At 41.4% G+C, this 27,436-nt stretch overlaps 1 protein-coding gene across 2 annotated transcripts in view; it reads right to left on the reverse strand.

Annotated features, from left to right (window-relative positions):
• Positions 1-27,436, reverse strand: part of LOC139746820 (glycogen debranching enzyme) — a 73,296-nt gene that overhangs the window by 24,788 nt on the left and 21,072 nt on the right. For both annotated transcript variants that reach the window (XM_071658398.1, XM_071658397.1), the window contains exons 3-6: positions 4,033-4,165; positions 3,706-3,832; positions 2,452-2,674; positions 129-336 (exon numbers count right to left, since the gene is read on the reverse strand). In XM_071658398.1, the coding sequence (XP_071514499.1) occupies positions 129-336; positions 2,452-2,674; positions 3,706-3,832; positions 4,033-4,165 (691 nt within the window). The remainder of the gene's footprint in view (positions 1-128; positions 337-2,451; positions 2,675-3,705; positions 3,833-4,032; positions 4,166-27,436) is intronic.

Raw genomic sequence — 27,436 nt, forward strand, 5'->3', positions numbered from 1 at the left:
GCTGTACACATGCATTATCAATTAATCCAAGTGCAGAGTTCTTTTGCATATTTTCATATATTACTGAATATCTGGAAACAAACACACAAAACAGAAAGATACTGCAAATTCTTTGCAGTATATAATACCTGGATTGGTGTGAAGTGGATCAAATTGTAACCTGTTTCATAACCAACTTGCAGTCTCTGTTCCCAATCAGGAAAAGGTCCTAAGCACTTAGATAGCACTGTTTGACACTGAACACAGTCCTGATTCAGAACTTCATTGCTGGTGCCGACTAACAGTGTTGGATCCACGAGGAAGAAGCCTGATCCCTGAGCCTTTTCACGATCCTCACTATAGGAAAACAAAAAAAAAATTCAGTGTCTTTTCTAGTTACGTGCAATACAATGTAAAGTATACATCAATATGATTTTATACAAGATGAATTTCAAACATAATTTCTCTAAGTAGATTACACAGTTATCTCATTTCAGAAAATCCTCACTATGAAACAATCTACTGTCCTGTAAAGTGAGGTTCACTGAGCCTGAAACACCAATCGCTGAAGGCAAATTGTTTACCTTTTATTATTACGGCATTTTCCACTGAAACACAGGTAGTTTCAGCAAAATCATTGTATATTTCCATTTAAGTATTTATTCTAGTCAATCAGGATAGAATATTATTGTAATACAACAGATTATTTCAACTGAAAATCATTCAACAATCAATTACGGCAACATCCAAAAACTCTTTAGAACAACGAAAGAAAGTGAAAGCCAATTGTTTTTGTCATGATTTTATCCCATTTTCCACAGTAAAACGTACATGATTTCAGAAAATATTACATTTCCATGACTGATTCATATCAAGCACAGTATGAATTGAATATCATTGCAATATAACAGTACTTTAACAAAATTAAAAAGCAAGTAACATATCTTGAATATCAGAAGGTTTGGTAGTCTTTTGTTTTCATTCTGTTCTTTTGTTTTCATTCTGTATCTTATCTTATTTTACACAGAAATACATCATGTTTCAGCAAAACTACTATATATTTTTGAGAATCATTTCATTCAGGCACAGTTAAGATAAAATATACTTGTGATGTAACAGCTGTTTACCTGAAAACAACTTAAAAAACACGTACCATCTAGCTGATATGGCAGAGCCCTGGTAAGGGAAGCTTTGCCTTTGTATTGGCCTTTAATATTACCATACGTTGAAATGTTTCTACTCTTATTGTCTTGCTTCTTATTTTCCAGAAATATGTCAAGTCTGTGTATAATATAATGTTACAGTACTTTTAATCACTAATTGGTACATATTCTTATTTTATGTTTCTATTGTTCACTAGCAGTAACTGGTAAACAATTTTCATGTCTGAAGCTTAAAGCTGCTCCTAGACCTTCCCATCGTGCACATATTTCAACCTAACAAAACCCATGCACAGGTCAACACACTAATTTTTTGGCTAAAAATTTGGTCTTAAAATCTCGGACTACACACGAGTATATAGAAAAACAAACAATTATTACCTTGGACAAAGCAAATAGACAGAACTAACAGAAACATACTATGGAATGTCTTTAACTAACAGAAAGAAAAGCCTTCAAGTACAGGAGTAAGACTGGAAAAAGATATAAGGGAATGGAAGGAAATGATGTATGCAAACACTGTCAATAAATGAGATAGATGAACAAGATATACACACTTTAGGTACTTGGAAATGCATCAGAGACAATTCTCAACCTCAGTGCAAACAAGAAAAAGGTGGTGATATCTGATATAAAGGAGTTCATATGAGAGATTCACTTAAAAGGTGAGGGACTGGAAAGGCAGGGAATTTTACTTTTAAGAAAGATAGAACAGGTGTTACAGAATCTGAAAGTGTGTCATGAAAAGCATATCACCAGGACTCTGATTATTCTAACACGTAAAATCAGTGCACAGGTAAGGCAGTTTCTTGCAAGACATATTCCAACTAACTCTGATATGTTTGCATGCAACAGTATATGGGAAATAAAAAAAAAAAAAACATAAATACCCACTGTGTTACTGCATATCCTAATACTGGGATAAGGAATCAGAAAATGTTCTTCTACAAATATAATGTCAGGCAACAGGAAAGTGTAGAGTGGAAAGGGAGACTAATACACATACGTACAGGATGACTAGTACACATATGGAAAGGAGGACTAGTATACATAAAAAAGAGGAGAAAGAGGAGAAAGACCAAGAGAGAGGAAAGACAGACTGAGGAAGTATGTGGTCAAGTGCTTGCATATAGAAATGTTTAGAAATATGCAATGAAATGGATATATACCCAAAACTGATTAAGACACCTTACATGGTATTATGGGATAAGATAGGGAATACTGATTCACTGAAATATTAAAGCTTATATAATATATCTATGCAAAATATTTCAAAACCATATAATCAAATGCAAACAAAATAAGACCATACCCATCTTCATAGGTGAAGTAGTAATGGAAGGATCCAGCCATTATGATAATGACTTCAACATACAGTGCTGTATCATCACCCTTATTGCGTGAGTCACTCTTCCACTGAAGGCGTCTATAACGGGTACGAGTGAAGCCCTCTTCAATATCTTCAGGGTGGTTGGTGAACACACTCACAGCCTTTCCCAACAGTGATGGGCCTGGACGCAACTGTAAAACCCATCCTATGGAAAGAAACTGAACTTAATAAAGAGGTTTAGTAATAAATATGATGGAATATATGTGAAACTTGATTACTATCAAATTATTTATGAACTATTTCATTAAAAATTTCAACATAGTAATCTTACCAAATGGGACATTCGTGTAATAAACTAAGAAATTATATTGGCTAGACATATACTATTCAGAAAATGACAATGTTGTTATTTAGAAAATTAGAAAACTGTATGCCCATTAAAGGTTATTACTGGACACAGAATCTTACGAATTGATTTCATTTACCTCCTAACCTGCAACAAAATTTCTAAACCTATATCTGATTATCCCCATCATACTATCATTTTACTGATGTGTCACTATTTCACTATGCTTGTCAATGGGCACTTCTATCAGATGATTTTTCATAATGCAGTATTCACCAACCCATCTTTGTGCTACTCTGGGTGTGATGGGAAGACCAGTCTATGGTATTTCATCTTCATTATCCATAACCATTTTAATCTCATCTTCACATGAAAGTGAAACAGGTATGCCCAAATTTAGCAATATGAACTTAACAAGCTCTCTCTCTCTCTCTCTCTCTCTCTCTCAAGTGTTTACCTAAATGAAAAAGTCGAAAATTTTTCATGACAAGTTTTAAAGGCCAGCTGAAGTGGTCCCTTGTCTAACATTCTGCTAACTCTATTCCGCATTTTCTCAAAATATACAAGTCACTGTTCTAGTCTTGAAATAGTTAAGGATTATTGCAACTTTAAAGTTAAATGCAAGGTCACTGTACTGATTAAATAACAAAACCACAGTAATTCAATCTTTATCAAAGTTAATGTATTGATTAATAACTAAACCACCGTAACTCAGTATTTCATTGAGATCATACGCAAGGTTGCTGTATTTCTATCCATCAAACTGCAAGCAACTGTTCAAAAACAGCAAAGGCTCTTCTAATTAAGTTAAAATTTCAAAGATAATTAAATAGTATCAAATAAGTACATTCTGTGAAAATTAAAATGAGTTGAAAACGAAAATAATTTACCCTTTTGTAGGCGAAAGAGAGTTGAATCAAGATGGTCTTCATGATTTAGTGTGAGCACTCGAACCTGTGGCTGCTGCAGAGTAAAACCCATTCCTGCTCCAGAGCTCACCTTAGATATGCTGGTTCCCTAGATTCAAATGCAAAGAAGGGTGAAACTGTTAAACTCCTTAAAATAAAGTGAAAGTTAAAACTGCAAGTGCATTATAGCCTTAACATTATTCCATATGAAATATCTTCCCTTGCGATGAAAAATTTAGCTTAATCCACATCATCTTTTAACAATATGTGAGTACGAAAGAATGTCTCATTTCTAGCACTGTCCCTCACTTTGGCATCAGAGTCACTGGTGCTGTTAATGGAGCTGGTAACAGGAGCTGAGCTGTACACCTGGGCCTGAGGCTCCCGTGTAACAACTCCTGCTCCATCTTGCACACCCATCTTGAAGAAGTTAGCCAACTTCCTGTGGATAAGGAGCAGCCGATCAGATTCAGCATATGTAAGCTGAAGAATTGGGGGTTATTATCTGGTACTCTGTTACTTAATATGTTAGCTGTGGGCCAGTATACACTGTAATTAAAGAGTATTAATTTTATCAAAACAATTAAGACTACACTTTGTAGTTACGACAAACGAAAGTTAAAATCAAATAAAATGTAAAGTACTGATAAACTTAAGATAAAGTTCTGAAATACACACATTTTATCATGAATCTGATAAAAAGCTGACGGAAAAGGATGGTCATATGGCTGGACTGCAAGGGTAAAAGAACAACCAATTAAGCTTATAATGAATCTGAGACAACAGCCAGGTGTAAGATACAGTCACATTCACATTACACAATTTTCCAACTGGACTACACATGAATTAGTAAGAACCAAAAAAGAGCACTGCAAAACCGATATGGGTTAAAAATCGTCACAGTAAGAGCATACTATCAAAACAGCATATAAACCTTTGTGGACTATGATGTATTCAAAGACACAAACTTGGTAAGTTGGGTGTATCAAAAAAAAAAAAAAAAAGACGTTTGAAAAAATTGGTAAACAATACTAAAGCAGGTAATGAGTAATCATTAGCTAATAATATGATCAAATATCTTTTACATGTAGATTATCTGCATAAATCATCTTAATAAGGATGCTGAAGGTTTTTGTCAGTGAAGGTTATGCAAAGTAAAAACCAGCTGCAACACTATAATAGCAGTTACTATAACAGCAACAATTATCTGCACATGAATGTGCTTGGCTGTGGTGCAGATTAAGCTGACCACCACATGCAGCACAAGCTGGCCCCATCCAAGTGAGACACCTGAATGAAGTGTTCCACTCCTTATTGTCATCATCCTGGTCACGCGCAGAACCATAACTGTAGCCTCGTTGCAATGGTGGTTCCTTGGACTTCTCTGCTATCTGCGCTTCATAGAAGCCACTGACTGGCCGGGACCCACGGGACCTTGCCACCTTCCCCTGCTTCGAAGTTGCCCTTTCTGCACCTGCTCCTGACCCACCAGCTTCCCGCCCCGCTGGGCTTCGGGCCAAAACCTCACTCATGTTCAGTGTGGGGCTGGACGTTAAAGTATTTCATTAAAGATATGGTAGATGTGGAAAATATATCTGCCCAGTATCCAATCACGTCTTTGTTTAGATTCGAGACTGTCTTAGGAGTTCCTCAAACATGGTATGTAGTCATAGCCATGATGTGTACTGATTGCATAATGCCAAAAATGTAAGAGGGAATAATGTGTGACTCTTATTAAGGAACTATCTTGATGCCTAATGAGAGGAGTTATGGTGAACTTAGGTATCAGATAGGCAGCACGTGTATTCTGGCTGGGAAATATGGTATTTGTTATTTAAGAAAAAATTGAACATATGAAAAACATATCTAGCTTACCCAAGAACCCATGATTTGCCGTGTTTCCAAATCAATAGTTGATATACACATATTCCACTCCGTTCACTTGTTGCAATATTTGTAAACAAGCGGACGTTCAAAATTAATTAGGTGCGTTCACACCTGAAAGTTTGCAAAATCAATTTAATTTATATTATTATTATTTTTTAGTTCCCGAAAAATAAGAAAATAATTAATTTCTAAGATTTCATATGAAAACGAATAAAATAGTCTTCCTTTGAACGCAGTCTACGTACAGCTGGAACAACAAAGAAACATTATCCTGATCATATATTTTAAAATTATATGGAAAAGAAAGTATATGTTTGGCCCTAAGGCAAAAAAGGCACGGTTTTCAAGAACTCTATTTTCTTTGTTTTCTCTCTACTTTTTTCAACCAACATTTTCCCTTATTTTTCATGCCTAGCTGGTTTCGAGTAGGAGTACAAACCATAACCTATTGGTGTTCTGTATTTTACTAAGAGTACACATACGTTCCACAACAAACTAATCAATATACGCTAATTTCTCCACATCTGATATACACGTCTCTCAAAAATAAATGTGGCATTTCGCCGCACGCGTATTCTTCACAAGAAAATCAACCTTTACTAAAAGTACTTTCCTAAAGTGTACATGTACACTTTTGCTTACGAAAAAGCAAGCATGAGGGTGAAAGGTGTGCAAGGGATAAAGGTGTGCAAGGGATACGGTGAAATGGAGCTGTGATATAAAGGGGGCGACGCACTGTCTAGACTGAATCAGTGCAGAGAGAAAATGAGGCCTTTATTCGTCTGTTCCTGGCGCTACCTAGAAAACGCAGGAAAGGGCGAAAACATATGAAAGGAAAGAAAGGAAATATATCGCGAGAGAAGATCAAGACAATATAAAGATGGGTTGCCGTGTTTCTCTGTTCACAACTACCAATTATACTGAATCTGTAAAAACATTGGGAACATCTTGCGTGATTGGCTTTTACAACGTATCGTTTAATTGTCTTATCGGAAGGCATATCTATTGTGACTCCGTATTACAAAAAAGTCATTTCAAAGTATTAACTGAAATGTACACTAAATAAAAAAAACGGTTTCATTGCAAATTTTATCAGTTTTAAAAATATATATGACATAATCCAACATAAATTATCTCACGGTACACAGAATAGTAACGGACAGCAGAGTATCCAATAACTTACGAGACCTGTATTTACAAGAAGACTGGCGCGCGCTGCTCGATTCATTTGCTCTAGCCAAGTCATGGCACCCTATACCCCCTCGCTTGGCCCGACCTTGATGGCGGACACTGCCCCAAGCCAACCCTGCACCGGATAATACCAAATTCTTCACCGTGAACTACTGATTCCTGCCAAAATATGTGTTAACTAAATTCTTACGATAACTTCGATATATATTGTCGTATCCAATGAAAGACAAAAGTACTTTAAACGAGTAATAAGAGACACAAGGTTAATAGTTCATCCCCACTCCACCTCAGAGATATGCTTCGTCCCTCCCGACCCTCACCATGGATTGTCTTTGAGTACATACCTGCGTTCCTATTTCCTAGGAGGAATGTTTGGGTTCCTGTAGAATTTTCCGTGGCCTATTTTTCCCCCCTTACGTATGTAATTCATAGCATCTGCATTTGCATCCATTTCCCCACGTATTTTAAACATTTTTCATAATCTTGGGCATGATAAAAAAAATCCATATGAACCTTACCCAGTACCATTTTTGCTGCATGGTACACTGAAAAATCTCCGTTTCAGCTACAGAGAGTACTTCCACTTAAATTATCTAGTTAAACTGATGTATCTAGGCATAACTATCTACCTCCTCGTGGTGGTACAACACCCTTCCAACCACCGGGCACCTCATATTTGTCAACAGAGCTTCCCTTCATCAACAGTACAAACTGGGAAGTTTCCGAGTTTATTTTTTTCTGAATGACTGAAATGTGATAAATTTGTTGCTAAACGTCAGCAGTGAATGAATCAATATATTCAGAAAGACCATTACACAAGCAACAGGTCATAGACATCTCTTCCCCGTGAAGTTTCTTCGGGTACGTGGACATGAGACATGTATGTGACCATGGAATATGTGACTACTGTACCAGCGTATCAATGTGACCACGGAAAGAACATGATAATGTTACTAAAGACGAATGAAAACCTATCAACACGGGAGAAAGTCAACAATATATCCAGAAAGGAATCTTGACATGGAAAATAACACAGTTCTCTTAGAAAAGGTATATTATGACAATATCTGGAACGCGACAAAGTAACTACTGCAGGAATGAAACAGTGTGTGTCCAAGGAAAGAGTTGCTGGGAGCTGTGCCTAGTCTCTGCACTCAGTCTTGCTGTTGCAGGGGACAACTAAAGGATGTGTGCCTGACAACGGCCGCGTACGTCATTACTATATTTATCCGAGCTAGGAAGAGATAATCTCCATGGTTATTAATTACTAAACACTGACAAATGGAGGGACCATATTCAACGGGTACTAATAAAGGCAACTGAATTCAAGGAACTCATCACTGAGTCCTACCGATGATGTTTGTGATAAAGGATGAGAACATAAACTTACCAATTGTGGAAGCAACAGAAAGACAAAAAAACAAAAAAAAATAGTGGAAAACCCGTACACTTATCGTGCAACTAAGACGGTGCAAATAGTGTCAGTCGACAATGATTTCGGTAAACACCAATGTGACTAGAGTAAGGAGATACCAACGCCTTACGATCCCAAAACACAGTAAACGAAACAGTCAGGATACTGTGAAAATTGCTTCACAATGTTGAGAGTGAGAATAAGTTGCCAGATTTATCAGCTAAAACGTAACTGTTAATCAGAGCGATGGGTATACCTAAAGACAAACCTCACCTGTCCACAATGTACATACATGGTGACAAAACTCGCTGTGGGCAGTTTTTAAAGTTTCGACTAAATCCACAATAATTGCTCAAGTTATCCTGGGAGGAATGCACTGAAAAACAATGACCACTCACATACTGTGGGCATTCCATACAATGCACTGATAACGGTAACCTGGTAAATATCCACGCAGTAAACATTAGCGATAGATATGAGCAACCAATGTTAACACAACATATGAGGATTAGGTTACTAGGAACACTATCCATAAAATGCATCATTTTTCTACTCACTTTGACGGTTAATTTCCACAACACAAATGATGCATATATTCCTCCAATACACCTACCTCAAAATAACCAGCAACCAGCACCATAATGCTTCAAAGAATTTCATGGGTACAAGTAACCTGGAAACGTTTCCTAATTCCTTATTATTCTACGGAGCGTGCAATGCGATGTTCCCTAAATCTCGTGTACCATCCTGCTGAGTTTCCAAACCAACTACCCTCACTGAGGCATACAGAGTCAAGCTCCACCAGTCCGGTTCGACTAGTAAGCGACTTCAAGAACTTGAACGCATTTCGTTCATTTTGTAAAGTCCCGCTTTACTAAACTTCTTTTCCCAGAATTAAGAAAATAAAGTACATACGAGGTAAAAGAAAATAATGTAATTCGGTGACTAGAATGGAGTGATAATCCATTAAATTTTACAAATAACCTACAAGAGAAATAATGAGCTTGGCCAATGGTGGTCGGAAGAGGGCGATATATTGTGAATATCTGTTGTGGCTATGTTTGTCAGCCGGTTGCCGGGTGAAGATGTTCAAAGTCACCTTAGCTGAGCTGGGTGTGGCCAGTGCCCTCGCCATGCCCACCACCCCACACTAAAATCATACTATGATCACTACACAAATTTGTTTGCCTATTTGGAGAGAGAAAAAGAAGTACCTAAAATAGTTAAACGTCAACCTTCACAAAGAAGTTTTCGGTAATATGGCAATTCGGTAATTATTAACTAAACTCATTAATTTCCTTACAAAAAAGTAATAACAAAACTTGTGGAGAACTGTCTATCACAATACAACATGTGCTCGATCTCTGATAAGATCCAAATGAAGTTTTAAGGTTTGATCAACTACGGTGGAGACCAACTGCTGAGAAATCTGAATGATCCATTTTGAACCACAAGGATGGGCCTACTCGTCGTTTTCACTCAGGCACACGTAAAGAGCTGTACGTACGGTAATTTGCCGCAGAAAGTACCATTAATGATCCTCTCATTCCTTGTTGATGCGACAGTTTCATATGTAAACTACGATCGTTAAACCCACCAAAACTGACCAGCTTAACAAATCACATCATTTTTCATCATGCTTCAGAACACTGAGTGTAACTATTCACATTACGTACCGTGCTAAATGGTGATTCAAATTCTGCAACAGGGTGCGGTAAAGATAACAACATAAACACTAGTTCCCAAATACTGAAACAGGTCAAACCCACACGGATTCTTCCGGGTCGTTGTGGTCGACGACTTTTTGTTGACTACAGGAAGGCAACACCATATTCCAAGAAGTTGCCACTCTCCGAATGCACAATTTTTTCTTGAACAAATGAGTCAATACTGAAATCTCGCATTTCATAAGTAAATCTCAGACAATTTTGTAATTACAAGAGATCGAAAAACGTCATTTGCACATAACTGTTACCATAAAGAGAACAGATGATTGAAAAGTAGGAATATGCATTGTTGTGTACCTCTGTGGCAAGTAGCACTAACACGCCGACCTTGAGTCTAGCCCGGGATACCATCGCAACATGTCCCATATGAACTTTACAAATTTAGGTAGGCCTAAACATCCTGTCAGAATCATCGAAACTAAACAGTGGAAGCAAAATTGAGACGATTCTGTCGCAACAAATCAGGTTTCACCCACATTAGAGAAAGCTTAGATTGATTAACTGTGCCATTTGGTCATGAAGGTTCATTCACATAAGAATTCCCTAGCCTCGAACACATAGAGAAGGTAAACATTATGCATCCATATATAACTGATCAAACTGTAATGAACAACCTCCTTCGGTAACCTGGTGAGATTCCAGTTCCGAGAAGACGTCGACCTCGTAAATGTCCAATGCAACCGTTGTCTGAGCTCTCAGTAATCTGGTAACCAACTGGGTTAGGTCAGTTCTGACTTCGTACGGAGGAAAATCCGTTTCGCCAGGTTTACAGAATTGTCTTTCAGGATGATTTACTTCCAGTATCCTGTTAAAGAATATTACGTTTGCGTGATGCTAAGAAACAGAGCCCTGACTATGAAACAGAGACAAAAGTTGATACATATGAAATACGCTATATCGAAAAGAAGCCATCAAGCCACATTTTACCCCCTTAACTGTTATGAATAATAGCGAACACCTGCTATCTTTCTTTTCAGTCCCGTTCTGTAACAAGCAAAACCAAGAGAGGTTGTTTTTTCGTTGAAGTGAGGGCATACACCGCCTGGCCAGACCGGCGTCCCACGATAGGAGCCAAATGCGCCCAAGGCAAACCTGAGTTCCTCATGATGAACTTAATGCAGGTTAGCTCTTCCGCGTGTTCTAAGCTGGTCCCACGAGTTCTCTCTTTTGTTGCAGCCTAGTTCATACAATCATAGATAACTTATTACCATATCGACATTCGAATACTGAAACAAGATATTCATTCACACGTTCTCAGTTTTGGGACGTCCCCTTTCTCATATATAACAATGATAATGGATTAATCTGAAGGGTACCCAAACTTGCAGACGATACTATACGAGGAAATATATCTACAACAGAAACTTAACGTGTTCAGCTTCAAACTGACAGACAAACTGATGGGCGGGGCACATGAATTTCAACGTCAATGATATAAAAGTTTTACGTATCCGTCGTAAACACGGAAAGACATACGTTTAACTACAAACATGATAAATACTTCGCCTCAAATCCATAATTGATTACTGTTTTTGTGCCTCTAGTTCCATACTCTTTTCTCCCTGTATTCCACTACTTTGACTCGGATCTCTTCAGTTATCACATCCCCGAAAAGACCCAGCGGTCTGCTGTTTGAATACCTTCGCATTACTTACCATACAGCACAGCAATCAAACACAGGACATGATTCGCTCAGTACTTTTTTCTCCTCGTGAAAGAGGTGTATCTTGATAACTCATTGTGTCTACACAACAACGGGTCAGACTTGTATTGGTAGTTCCTTAACCTTATTCATAGAAATATATATATATATATATATATATATATATATATATATATATATATATATATATATATATATATATATATATATATACATACATATATATATATATATATATATATATATATATATATATATATATATATATATATATATATATATATATATAGCTCTTGGATGGTCACCTCCGCTACAAAACTGTGGGCGGACATAAAGCCGTGTGCATGGACAGGATGATTACTAAACAGATTCCATGACAAAGTAGACCCCTAAAGTCACACACTGGAAGTGTGCCGAAGCTAAGGCAATACTCAGGCCACCTACAGACAGTTCCATGTCCCAACCATCAAGCAAAGAACACAGAGCAATCAAATCATACTAAAGGCTGAAAAGGTTTAACATGACATTGCTAAAGTATATGACCTACTCCATTCCAAGTGACCTAAATGGCCGACTATATCATAAGTGTAAGAAGTCCCTTGAATCCAGCAGTATTCAACTGCGGCACCAGGTTCCTGTGTTGAGCTACACGCTGTCGATGTAGGAGACTGTCTGTGTATGTGGCTGTCGTGAACACCATGTGAGTCCCGTGGAGAAGTTCAACTCTACCACTCCTCCGCACACTTCACTATCGTTAACCTACACTTGGCCCGTCTCGTACTCTGTTCACACCCAAATATACAACATGTTTTATATCCACAAGCGGGCGGACCTGCCGGCGGGGAAGCGAGGTGGTTTGTTGGCCTCACCTGACCCAACTCCAAAGCAAGAATGGGGTGCAAAGCTGTGCTGGGGCACTGAAGGGATGTCTGACACCCTATACTACCTAGCCACGCCCTCGTCACACCCAGGTGATCCCGGCTAACCCCCCCCCCCTCCTCAACCCGACGCACGCTAACTCCTACAGGTACCTGACCTGATATGTGCACTTACTAGTTGTTCCATGTCTGTCATTCATCTACACACAAGAGGTAAGTCTTAAAATACGTCTCGCGTCATTCTTGCAACTTCAACTGGCTTCCAAGAACGTTTAATGCATCCCTCAAATTCGAAAATAAAAGCAGAAGACAATGATATGCGAGCGTTGTATAGACACAAAATGAGCCGGGGTGACAACCCTGGTCGGAGTGACGTGAGAGACAAAAAAAAGGAAAGCAATACTCCCCATACCCCATACTAAGCGTCAAAACCGTAACCACAGCTTGAAAAAGATTTTATTCTCTATCTTCGTAAATACACGAGAGAAACTGTTATGTAACGATCACTCGGGCCTCGTAAAAATCATAAGAAAAAATCTTGGAATATGGGTTGAACCTGATTACATAAACAAAACTGGTTCTCGTGTTATATGGATAAAAGGTGATAAATGTTGAGTGAGCGAAAATGTCGAACATGGTTAACATATATATATATATATATATATATATATATATATATATATATATATATATATATATATATATATATATATATATCCTGAAGTAATGTTTAGCATGGCATGAAGCAGACAGAGCCTTCTTCGTTACGATACCTCACAATAAACTACTGATCCAAGCTGTGTTCAGGGTTTCTCCCGCTGTCATGTCAAGCAAGTGTTTAGAAATATGTAATTGGTAAAACTTTTTTGTAACTTGAATAGAGATTCAAACTTTAAAACTTATTTCTGAGATAAGTCTGCACTTTGTTCACATGAACACGCAATGCACCTACTGGATAAGAGTTCAGCATGTATAAGAGCCATTCACTACATGAACCATTTCAACATTTGCTTAAAACATTCGTTCACAAATGCAATCCTTGAGGTCCTTCGAAATACAAGACACTGAGTACTTCAATGTTTTTTGTAGGATAGAGTATGTACATGGAAGTACGCATGAAACAATTCAAGGACAAATAACAAACATTGTTCATAAACAACAAGGCAGCCCACAAAGGTTACTCTTGCTTACAATATCATTTCATGTGCCTAAAGGCTGTAATGAAGAAATGTGTGGAGGGGGAAAGTAGGAGGAGGAGGCAGCAGACGGTGGTAGGTGGCGACCAAGCTAGCGTAGCCGCCAACCTCACCTCGTCTAGCGCCACCCGTCCGGGCCTGGACCCAGTTTCATCTTGCCTGACACAAACTCGCTTTTCTGATTTCTTCATCGGATACTCCTCGTTCGGCTTTCTGTTCCTGCATTATGAAATATGTAGTGGATCATGTGGATATTTCTAACTCTGTTTATGTGCAAATGTAAACTGTAGATGCAGGTGCTTCCAAGAGAACTAGGACAATTCATATCATTATGTAATCTTTTCTACGTGAACCTTTACGAATACCTACAAAATGAGAAATACACCTCAAACGCTCTCTCTTGCCTCCGCCTACCCCATTTGATGCCCTTCACCCACATTCACCGATATGTTTCATCTACGTACACTTTAGACAAGCAAGAGCTTTTCGCAACAAAAAATAATCATATCTAAGTGAAAATATACAGGAGCGTGTTAGCCGGGTGTCTGGTGGCCCAGGTATTACATTTCCTGTCATTTCAAGTGGGGGTAACTTTGTCCGTGCCCGCTTGGCTGCACTCGGCTGCCCTCGTTGTGTAAGAGCTGTGCAGACGACACCAGGACGCCGCTCCGCATTCGCTACACCGTAATGCAGTCGCCGCTCGTCTTGTACTAGGAAATGCTGTCATCTAAGATATCATGACGGCCAGAAGTGCTCAGTGTCTGGCTTCTGTGAATTTGATGGCAGCCTCAAGGATACAGCTCGCAACATTCTGAGAACGTCTGGGAACATCTTTAGGAGACGGTAAGGTACATGAAAAGCTATTTGTATAGTGAGAAGGCAATTCAAGACTCATTTGAAACTAACTCGTGTAAGATCACCTTATTTCAAACATTAAGTTTAATGGCAACCTTGTATAAATCAACCTCATAAACAACCTATACCAAAATATTATTCCAAGAAATCCTAACCTAACCAAACTATCCGAATCCATTCCACACCAATCAAACTCGGCCCTCACGTGTCGAAGAAAGCGACTAATGGGGACGGGAACGAGGGGGCTAGAAACCCTTCCCTCCTTGTATTTCAACTTTCTAATATATATATATATATATATATATATATATATATATATATATATATATATATATATATATATATATATACATATATAAATAATTAGCTAGGTTACATTCTGGGTGACAGAAACAACGGTGCTCGAACTTGATGAACACGCGTCACTGGTCTGGCCCCAGCGGTGGCACACATGCCAAGTTTTCAACTGGTGTCACAGACTTCCAGGCCAGCGTTGTGATGAGCGATGAAGGGCAATTTTACCGACAGCATTAAGCTCTGAGCAGAAGGCTGCTAATCATCCAACGTCAATAAAATCAGCCATTTATTCATATTTTCTACATACGACGATTTATTTTTCCACGAATGTACCAAAAAAAAAAAAAAGGAAAATATCAATACCGTAAATGAAACTTATTGTACCTCAGCACATACTGCACATGCCCCGGAAATCCGTGAGTAAGACTGTACACCCGTGAATGATGAATGTTTTGAGGACTCGGCCTGGCAAGTCTGTGTTAAGGACGGGCGGCCGGTTGACCGGACCTTGGGGTGTGTGGTGTACAGCAATTGGCAACGTCCTAAATTTCTTCCAGATTGCTGGGATACAACAGCGGCATAATGCTGAGTCACACACAGCCAAGTACAGAGCAGTAAAAATAGTACGCCTGTGAGTCGGGGGAGGCAGCAGCAGCAGCAGATGACGCTGCGATCGTTGGGGGATGAGATCAGCCACGCTACCAGGATACATCAACCACGCCAAGACCTTCTCAACGACATTAATATTTGTCGACTCTGTACCTCGCAGCAGAGTGGCCTTAAAGTGTGCTTTCACCCCGCTTTGCTGAATGGGTTTCACGTCCTTCTCCGGGGGAGAGTGTGTGGGGGGGCAGGTGGTGTGGAGCAGCAACAAGTGGTCGGATGAAGGGGTTATCACCGTACCTAGAGACATACCTGGGACTCATGCACAGTGTGTGTGTGTGTGTGTGTGTGTGTGTGTGTGTGTGTGTGTGTGTGGGTCCGGGACGGGGGATGCTCTGGGCCCCGGCACTGGTGGTGGTGGAGGTGGTAGTTCCAACGGTTCAGTTGCAGGCACTGCAAGTCTGACTGACGAGTCGGACACTGAAATATAACTGTCTACACTATTAATTACAAATACCATCTTGTTTTATCTTTATTATACTGCAGCGTTGAGGAAACACACACGTCGTACCCCCATAATGACTGGGCAAACGCGTCCGTCGACAGAGGTGTACCCTGAGGGGAGGTAAACGTACTCACCTCTGCTGCTGGGAGGGGCACCAGCATCCTTCCTTGGGCCCTTGCTTCCCCTTCTTCAACATCTCACGAGTATGACACGGCTGTGACTGAGACAGTGGCTGGGGCCAACCCTTCCACCCAACACCTCTCACGGGTCACCTTCCTCATTGGTTATGAGGTCTCCCATGGACACCACACCACACCCCTCGCCCAATATTACCTCACACACACACACACACACACAAACACACACACAAACCCACCTATGTGAGGGAGGGGTGTGTCAAACTTAGGTAACGTAGTTATACAATCACAAATCGAATGATTGAGGCGAACCTGTGCACTAGGGCTAGAAGCAGGACGGCACTACGTGGCACTGGTGGCCCACGGTTACTATCCTCACTCCAGTACGCCCACTCAGTTTGCTCCACGCCAAGAAATACGACGGTCATCTCAATTACTAAATACGAGATGGATCGCTGATATTTCATTCAGGGTGTCATGCTTTAGGGAAATTCTAAGTCACATGCACGCTTTCGTCTCTCATCATTAAAATAGAAAACGGTTCGGTGGCGCGTGGCAACCCACCCGCTCGTCCTCTACGAAGGGCATAGGTGTCACCCGCACTTGGCACTGACTCAAAGAAAACCATTCCTGCATTCACAGAAAACCGTGCCCACCGAACAATTTCCACGATCAACACAAGTAATCCTTCAAGAGCATTCCATCCACAAACCTCACGTAAAATTTCCGCACTGTAACTAAACCCGCTTAATATATGTTATTTGCATATCATCATTTCACAGATCCCCACACAAGACCATAACAGACACGAACTCCTGCAATGCTAACTCATCATCACTGCGAGGAAGAAGTTCATAGTGGCACGATCGTTAACTACCTACTGGAACAATACCTGAAACTATGTTAAAAAGGTGGAAATGATCACTTGACATGAAAATCTAGCTTCTCCTTCTAAATTCCTGAAACACAAGGAGAAAACAAGTAATATTTGATGAAGACACACACTACACGAGAAGTTTATTCCAGTCGAACATTTTAATAAATTACTAATGAAAACATAACAAGGGTCATAAATGTAGCGAGTGTGTGTGTGTGTGTGTGTGAGTGTGTGTGTGTGTGTGTGTGTGTGTGTGTGTGTGTGTGTGTGTGTGTGTGTGTGTGTGTGTGTGGTCTTAATTATCTTGAGCTACTGACGGTGTTCAAGATTTTGCGCTGGTAGTTATGACTTGAAGTTGTTGACGGCCCTTAATGACCCCTTGCACTCGAAAGGCCTAAGCGCTAATAATAAAGCAAACATTCACAACACAGTCATAGTCTAGCGCACAGGCTGATATTTCTTTTAAACTTCTGTTTTAAAGAGTGTAAAAAATCGGAAAAGTTTCAAGGATGAATCTTGACCAAAACATCTAAGGTAGGTATGACAAGAAGTTACGGTAATGTCGTAAGCCTGATTAAGAAAGGCCGACCAAGGTGTGCTGAAATGGTTCGGCATAAGAAGAGGATGAACAAATAAGGCTAACAAGAGGATCCGTGTGTCAGAAGTAAAGGTACCAAGGAGAGGAAGGGGAGACTGAGAAAAAGCTGAGAAGGGAGAGTGAAAAATGCTTTAGGGTATCGGGGCCTGAACATTCAAGAGGGTGTGGCGTGCACTGGGTATAATGAACGTCAACGGTCAAGGGTAAGACACCGTGTAGTTTGTAGGGCTGTCGATAGTTAGCTCTGGTTCGGCACATTATGCATGAGAGCTGGTGTGTGGACATCTGCGAGTGAGGACACTTCGTTCGTTCCTAACGCTACCTCTCTAAAGTGAGGAAGACAAATAAGTATGGAAAAATAACTATCATTATTCTTATAATCCCCGAAGACTAGGGAGAGAATAATAACCATTTAAATCTTACTTGTCTTATAAAGAGATTAAAAGGGACGGCAACGGGCAGCTGAAAATTTTGTAAATAATATTATTATTATCATTATCATGTTATCATTAGTAGTAGTAGTAGTAGAGCTACTACTGATACAACTGAAGTCCAGTCGTCTATTGTGTCGAAGGTTCTACTGACGAACAAAAGCTTATCAAAGCCAAGTTTAAAATGAAACAAAAAAATACTGCCCTTTAAAAAGTCATCGCATGTGGGATGGACATGATGAGGTACAGCTTTCCAAAGCCAAGCAGTGTAGAGAAAGAAAGAGGCAACACAGCAGCCCATCCTTGAGCTGCTAACTGTAGCACAGCCGTCATGCGACATAGTGGCTTGCCTGGTATTACGTGGTCTGGCTGACGGCGGAAGCACACAAGCAGCTAGCGCTCGGCAGAAGAAATCGGAGCGTCAATTATAGAACAAGGTAATATAACCAACAGTAAGGCCTATGTGGAGAAAGCTGCCGAGTCTTTAAAGTAAAACTGGGGGTTATGATAATGTGGAATGCATTTGGTTCGAATCCTCTGGCAAAATAAATATGTATAAGCAAGAACCAACCCAGATGTATGTGCAGTACTATCTGTCTGAACCAATGAAATCCTCGATACATTTCCGAATGTCTAGTACGAGATGAATGCTCTCATTTCATGGCTATTATAACCCCTACAACCCTCCATGACAATCGTGGGGGAGGGGGGGGGACACCCTCTACACAAGGACACACACACACACACACACACACACACAACACTTATGTATCTTTGGATAGACATTTTTTTTTTCTCCCTCATCTCATGCCAGATATACTTGACCTTTATGTCTTGGGAGTGAACCATCCCAGCCATGACACAACGCACCCCAGATGTAGCAGAGTGACTAGGGGAAGCCATGGCATCACATTCCACGGAGCAAATAACACCAAAACATGATCGTGTTTGCAGGTTAAACTGAAAGTGACCCTCCTGGGTTTTAGAGGCCAATTTCACAGTCGCTGAACGTGTTCAAGGTTGTGGCTCGGGGAGAGGTCGTGGTTTGCCCAGATGGACGAGGAGCCAGCGGGTCCCGCCGGTGGCTCACAACGTTTCCCCCGGGGTAACCTTGCCTTCCATGACTTCCCGATTGGTGATCGCCTCCGTCGCGCTCTGCTCCACTGGCGACGTGTTTCATGCACATATTATTTTCTTCGGAGGATATTCTATAATTCTTTTTTTCTGAACTTAACTCTTTCTCCAAACCGTATTATATACCACTGTCCTTTATCTATTTATATATCTATTTTTTGGGGGGGTGAGGGGGTCTATTGAACAAATATACCAGGCAATCCCAGAAGGGTTGAATGCATGATGGCCCTCACGTCTACAGGCTGGCAGTGTGGAAGGCAGGGACCGGGGATGCTGCACATTGGGAAGGATCGCCCTCACCTCAAGGTACATGGTAGCAGCAGGAAGTGCACTCCATCACGCACGCTGCATACTGGTCACGCATCCACAGCAATTCAGTAAGAAGGCCAAGGTACATTGGAAGTATATATATATTCACATATTCAAGAATGTTTTCGTGCATCGTAATGCGAGAGGTATTGGTTAAGGCCGTATTTGTTCAATGATTCATAAAGTCATCTATAACTTCAACAAGGTCAGCGAATCGGAAACTTTCAAAGTTTCGGCTGACGTTTCTGTGTACTTCTCTTGACGAATGTATCAGGCTGACAGGACCAGAGAAGTTCACGGTTCAGCGTAAATCTATCCTTCACTTCTGAAGAGGGAAAGACATTCAAAACACTCCCCACCGACATGCATATATGCGGGTCGACCATCAGTGCCAAGTCATTTAAGCTTTCCCAGATGACACAGACGATAGATCTACGTATTTGAGTTCGTTCTTTACCTTACTGGCATTATCCCGAGGTGTTACTCGCGCTGCTGATTAAGATTTGCTTTGCTGTATCAAATATCAAGTAATTAATTACTTGGGTTGGTTGGTTATTTGGGCTGTAGGACAATCGACTGCCAACTGGGTCTCTGTGGCCATCGACTCGATTAAAAGTCACCCATTAAAAAAATGAGCATCTCCTTCTGGTGTTCAAGATAATTCCAAGACAACACACACTCTCATTGCATGCAGGGACCTTCTAACTTATGCTCAGCTACTTACAGTGATATCAGACTTGGCCTATATATCTCTCCTACCTATTTACCTATGCTAATATTTGTACATCTGACAATAGCGCCTTTTTCTCCTGGTAAAAATAAAGTGGAATCCAGTTCCATGCCCTGCAAACAGTGAAAACTGAGTGGCTTTACCTATATGCCTGTTCTCGTTTTTCAGTGAGGTATACTCCTAGCCACAATTTCCCTGACCACAACTCGTCCCTGCACATTAACCTTCAAACGTACATAACCCAGACATTACCCTTCAAGGGTTTCACCTCAACCGCAAGGCCACCCATAAATGAGTCTATATCAATTTCACATTTCAGGGATGGAAAATGTTAGCCTGTACAATGTGTTCATAAATATTAGCTGCCAAGCGCACCCCTCTCTCCCTTCTTTCTTACACAGAGAAAACGGGTTTGTCAAGCTTCTTTATAGCAGTAACTAATATACATTTCAAGACAGTTGATACACTTGACATTTAGCTGGTCCTGTTACGATAAGTTCTTTACGTACAAAATCCGAAAATATACAAGAAGAAGGAGTATACATGCAGAGAGAGAGAGAGAGAGAGAGAGAGAGAGAGAGAGAGAGAGAGAGAGAGAGAGAGAGAGAGAGAGAGAGAGAGACCTCTATGTTTGTTCCGTCAGTAACGCTGCAATATATTCCAAGATAGAGCAAACTCCTATACAAAGAATCACTTTTCTAACTAGATGTGTTCGATGTTTGGTATGGATTCTGTGGCTGAGGATAGCTATGACACACACACATACGATACTTTACCCAAGGTCTTGATTGTCCACCAACCTTAAGAGAAACGTTATCAATTAATTAGTCAAACCAGCTCCGCAGGTTCATCCCAGCCAACCCGAAGGCACAAGCTGACACGTTCCTCGTGATGTGTCAACTGTCCGACAAGAAGACAGTGTTTGGGGCCTGGAGCGGGCCGGGGCGAGGCACTGCCCCAGGCACCGTAGTGACTGACCTGTAGGACTTGCTTTTGCGAATTTTTTTCGGTAGTGTCGACATCTTAATGCAGAAGCAGATGTGACAGGTGAATGCAGGAAGGAGCGTCCACAGGCGGAGAGGACTGCGTCGGAATGTTATGTATATATCCTCGGGACCTTAAGACACCGGCCACACAAGCTCTACACTGTGACGTTATACTGATAATTGCACACAGGCACAGATCATTATATCACTTATACTCAAGTTTATACCACCGCTGCTCAGTTCCAGAGCTGTGTTACGAAGCGGGCAATATGTCAGCACAGTTAAAACACCGGACTGATAGACGCACACTAGTACCCCGAGGGTCGAGATGGACTGGGGTTGACACGACTCTGTCCGGGCGTAGAATGCCCATGGCCGAGGCACTACCCAGCACCAAGAGTTGTAGGTCCCGAGCCGCCAGCCAGCAAGGGACGAAAGGTCGTTGGCAGACCCTCATCAGTCTCCCTGAAGCGAGAAGGGCCGTGACCTGACCGTGGGCCATTGCATAACTGGACGACTGCGCGTTGGACCCTGCCCTCCAGGGTTGCTTGGGAACACAGCTCGACAAGTTCTACAAGTTCAGCCCCCGTTAAAAGATGCAGTTCTGTAGAACTCAACAGGTCATTTGTTCGGGAACAAGCCGGGAAATTCAGTAGCATTCACAGGAGGTCTATCCTTTGGACAGAATCAAGACGAAAACATGAAAGCTTTCTGTCGGCCGTGTGAGAACACTTACAACAGACGAAACCGTATCACTATGTACCTCGATATACACCAGTATGGTCATGTCACAGCAGCGTACTACATATGTACTGTCAAGTGAATCAGAAAAGTTTTGGGAGGAGGTTGTAAAGAGAGACCCAGTCAGCTGCCCCGGGCGTGAAGCACATCCAGTCTGGTGTTCTCTACTCACCTGGTAACCCCGCTCTTCCCTCCGACATTTACAGAAGATGTCTTCCCATCACAACACAGACACGAGAAGGAAGGATGTCCAATATCGGGGCATAAAAACCTTTACCTTATTAAGACAATTTTGAACGACAGAAAAAAATCAATTTTAGGGAAATAAAAAGGAACTGAACTAATTAATGTGAAATCGCTGCTCTCGAGACACGCAGTTTCGTTCTTAAGTTTCTCAAAAAAAAGAGAAAAATCTGAGAAAAGAAAGAACTTCTGATTTAATGAGAGAGAGAGAGAGAATATAGTCGTAGCTACAGAGCCGGCGGCTGCAGAACATATTTCTGCCCAAGATAGCAGGTGGAGCCAAACCTTAGTACCAGCATTGTGCTCTGCCACATGTTCCTCACCTAAACAACCTCATTCTTCCCCCCCGGGACCATCCGTCTCTGGTGTTCGTGTCTCCTTATACAACATGCACCTGCCCTACGGGTACACTGCTAGTTCTAACCTGGGTATAAAACAACGTTTTTCTCTTAATTAACAGCCGCTCCACAGAGGGCCACGGTATATGTGCTCAACCAAAGTACAAAATACCCCGAAGCTTCCCAGCTATGCTCTCAGTATATTCGGTATACTCAGAGAACACAGCTAAGATGCTAGGGAGGCAGACTAATGGCAACCTGTTCGTTCTTTACAGTCACTGTAAGCTCTTATGCTGGGGCGTTCAACGGGTCGGATGCAACCTATCTACGAGAGCGTGGCAAGAGTCTATAATGGGACGATACAACCAACTTTACCCAAGCTCCTTCCTCTCCCTGCAAGAGGGAGCGCCACTACCAGCCACACTGGCTCCGGAGACATGGTTCAGCAAATGTAACGTTAGGCTTTAGGGGAACCCTGGACACTGCGTCACCATTAACAACACTGTCAGGTTTAGAATCTGGGGAAGGTACTTACTTCTCCTTCACCTTGCGACGCGACGTACAGTCACACTTGGGTATGATCATGTCCAGCAGCATCCTGCTACGTTCTCAGTTTTCTTCCTCACTAATGACTTTCAGATACGAAAGTATTTTCACTTGGCCGACGTGGGCCGAACACACCACATACAAAAATATATCAGTCAACAACACTGTGTTCCTCCTTCACAAGTTCAAAACGATATGAATAAGAATTTGCGTTCTTGTTTTCTCGTATCGAGAGGATTTGGGTGGTTGTGGTGGGGAGTGTGTGGTTGGTGGTGTGGGATTCGATCGTTATGTAGAATTCACAAGCAATGCCGAGTGTGACTATACCAGGAGAGCAGGTTTGTCACAGCGTGGTGTAAATGGCACATACATTCTTAGGTTATGCTGAGTATGGCAGAGATTGACTATGATGGCAGTTCTGGGAGCAATGTTGAGTATGGGAGGAGGTGATGCGTGGGAGAGTAGCAGTGTGTGGGCGGGATGTCTAGGCTTGGGAGGGGATGGTGGGTTCGATGGAGTGTCGCGAAGAGCGGGTGGTTACGAAGGCGGGTCGGCCGGGTGTGTGGAATGCCGCAGGAAGCTGCCTGCCTCCTAGAGTGTCAGGAGGCTCCTCACAACCCGTGTCCTCGGTAGGACCACGCCCCAGCTTCCTCCTCCTCCTCCTCCTCCACCACCACCACCTTTCCCTTGCTCGTTCAGCCTTCCCGCTGGGAGTGTACTGCCCCTTCCGAGTAATTCCACCGCTCAGACAGACTTCCACCAATGCCGTAAATCAAAAGTACGGTAGATTGTGGAAATTACACTACTGCAAGACGGGATTTTGCAACTTCTGCTGCGCTGACGGAGTCTGCTGAGGCAGGATGTGGCAAGCCTGGTCGCTGCTGGCAACGATGGATGATCATTAAGGTTATTTACATGTCTTGTTTACGATGAACGATCACTGAGGTCGTTACGCATCTCGACGATGGTCGATCATTAATACCATCATGCATCTTGTTAACCAAGGACGATCACTAAGGTCATTACACACCTTGCTGTACGATGGATGGTCAGTGAGGTGATCACACATCTTGTTAACGATGGACGGCCACTTGTAGAATCATGCATCTTGCAAACCAACTGAGATATAATTACGTTACGTGGCATCAACACTGAGGCTCATGTCGTAACGCCACGACAGTAATTACTATGATGACTAGTGCGAAATATAGGTCACAAAGGCTTACGACCTCACCCCTCACGACCCCCTGCACGTGGCAATGACAACTTGAGCAGGTCGTCTTCAGTCGTAATAGAAATTAAGGGTCACAAAAAAAAATGTTTCCAGACTGGAACCCAAGGCCCTCACGACCCTCGACCTTACCTATCCACCGTCCTCCACACTGACTGGTCCGTCATATGTTCACAGGGACGATGCTGCAATTCCAGCGGACGCGGGTACACAACATGTGACAGTGATGTATGTAACTACAGAACAGAATGACAACAAGGACGTCACCGGCTGTAGCTAGGGGCAAGTTTTTTTTCTGATGACTTCCGTCTCCTCGCGAGTATACCTCCTGACGTCACGGCCTACCTAGCATATTCGCGGCCACAGATGTCTCCTACCGCACCTCCATCTTAAGTCCCGAGCTGTGCAACACTTCATTCTGTGCCCTCCAGTTGGTACGTTTTCTTTATTCCATCTCCGGGGCTTCTGGTTTTACATTTTCACCTCTCTCCAGGTTTCTATTATTCTCATTTCCTTTTCTGACCATCTGAAGTCCTTCTCTTGCTTCCTAATGTCCACTCAGCACACAAATACTTGTAAATTAACACTTTCTCTACCTTCCCTTCCACCCACTCACCCACCCACCCACCCACACACACACACACACACACACGAACACAAACACACACACACACACACACACACACACACACACACACACACACACACACACTTCCTCCAGTGCGACCCCCACCCCCTGCTCCTTCCCTCCCTTTCCGTTTCTAACAAGAGACATAAAAGCTTCCGGCTGTGGTCACCATGGCACGCACGTCAACCCTTCCTTCCTTCCTTCCTTACTCCATTCCGTGTGTCCGGCCAAGTAACGCTACCCTCGAGGCTGTATTCAACCGCAATTTACATCAAGGTCCGCTTGAAGACGGGGAAATCTTTTGCCTAGACAAGAATGTACTGAGTGGATCATACTTGGTGAGCGAAAACCTTCAATACGACTCTCTCAAACAACCCTCCATAAGATCACTTAAAAAAAAAATTCAATAAGAACCTAATTTGCTCGACAATCTACCTGGCCTTCAACTCCAAACCCTTTTCTTTTCTATGCCTTTATCGAGGAGCATTACCAACAACAACGATGACTGGTTGTGAGTCTGGCGGAGGACGTGCATACCACAATCACCGACCACCTCTGACCCCTGAGCCCCACTGAGCCTCACGTGGACACATCACGGCCTAGCCTCCTCAGCCAACGTTCTCACCTTCATCTGAAACTAACAAGGTTGACGGCCTCCAGTGAACGAGGTGAAGGTTGGTAAAGTACCCAAACAATTTCTGATCCAACTTATTCTAAAATTTGAGCAACCATACGAGTTAACAAAGACACACTTCTATTCTATTCTATTCACCTTAATGGAAACTAACACGATTGGACCGTTCCGTAGAGTTTACCACCAAGGCAGAGAACCAGTTGAAGAGTCATATCTATTCCATGAAACAAAAGTACTTCACAAAACTAAAACTATACGTAAATAAGTGTGTGCGCGCGCGCGCGTGTGTGTGTGTGTGTGTGTGTGTGTGTGTGTGTGTGTGTGTGTGTGTAAAGATTCATCAAGTCCAAACCTATCACGACTGTCAATAACACCCTGCTCTCTGGCACACTTCACTGCATGTCTTTCTGAGTGTATGAGCCTATTTTCTTGGCAACGTATACTGTGTGTGACATGAACGTAGGCAGCAAAATGTCAGATTTACTGAAAATAGTATAGTTACGCCAAAACATACTCCGTTTTCTTTAAGAAATTAGCGTGAGTGTAAGAGAATGAGGACGAGTAACTATTATAACCATTCTCTCATCTCCTCTACAAGTAGGATTCCTGTTTAAATATAGAGCCACAGCGAATGCATCTTCCCCTACCGTCACTTTTACTTGGTGACTTTGAAACAAAATAACCACTTGGTCACTATCACTTACAAAGATGTGTTTCGTTGCTCTTAAAGCCAAGATAATCCAAACCATCACCATAACTTACGTCCTACATATTTCAGTTGAATTCAATAGTTTACGGTCTAAACGCAATCTAAAAATAGGATGTTACGATTATTTTAAGTGTTGAAAAGTTCTTAGGCTCTAAGATCGCAAAAAACACATTCGTCTTACGCTTGCAAGCAAAATTCACTTCACAATTTTTGGGGGCATTAAGAAGTAGATACTACACCATAAATTTGTACTCTAAAGATCGCTTTTTATCCTTACAAATTACACGAGGGAATTTCTGACGACTTATAATAATCGAAATAATTCTTTACATTGGCTTACAATATTCTGTGACACTGAATGACTAAACTGCAATGAGCATGGCTTCCAGTAAGACAGAAAATCCGAAATTAACATGACATAACATGTACAACATGCAAGTACGTATTATAATTCATATTTAAGTACAAAAATCTAAGAATTACAAAACAGTTAGAACAGTGTTAACACACATCTCGGTACTTTAGAGGTCAGTTTACATGAAGCGGTAACATACGTTTTTTTTTCAACATGAAGCGAGATTCTTTGATATGTGATAACTCATTATCATAAACAACAAGGATATAATATTACAATAGCTAATTTATAATGCAAACTTTCTTAAAATTCTTTTGTTTTGCTACGCACACCATCAAGGCCAACGGAAATACCACTTCCGACGAGGCAAGTCTGCAGTTTACAAAGTCAAATACTGTGAAAAGCGTAATTCATTTGTCGACTTCTTGGATTTACGTTTCCATTTCTTTATTACAAGAGATATCATTACTGTAGGATTAGTTCACATATTACGAAATCTACCGGAAGGAAATGGCTCGATTCCTTTGGTGTCAATAATAACTATCACGTCACTTTGACGTCTATTGGTTAATATAATATTTTTGACAGAATGACTTCATCCAAGTTTACTGTATTATCTACATATAGTATTCAACTTCTTGTCATTACTCATTAACTTCCACAATTACCTTTCACGAAACCCTCTCCCATTTTTGTTTGGCCACAGTATCAAACCTCTCACAAAATAGACATAGTAGGTACCCGATAGAAATCAATACTGAAATTGTACATATGTTAGAAACACAACACAACACAAGGAGTTACACTGGAGAGGCGCTAACTCCGGAAGGCGTAAATATAAATAGTGTAGTTATGCCACTTCCATTCTCT

Source organism: Panulirus ornatus, chromosome 66 (assembly GCF_036320965.1).
Source record: "Panulirus ornatus isolate Po-2019 chromosome 66, ASM3632096v1, whole genome shotgun sequence".
NCBI lineage: Eukaryota > Metazoa > Arthropoda > Malacostraca > Decapoda > Palinuridae > Panulirus > Panulirus ornatus.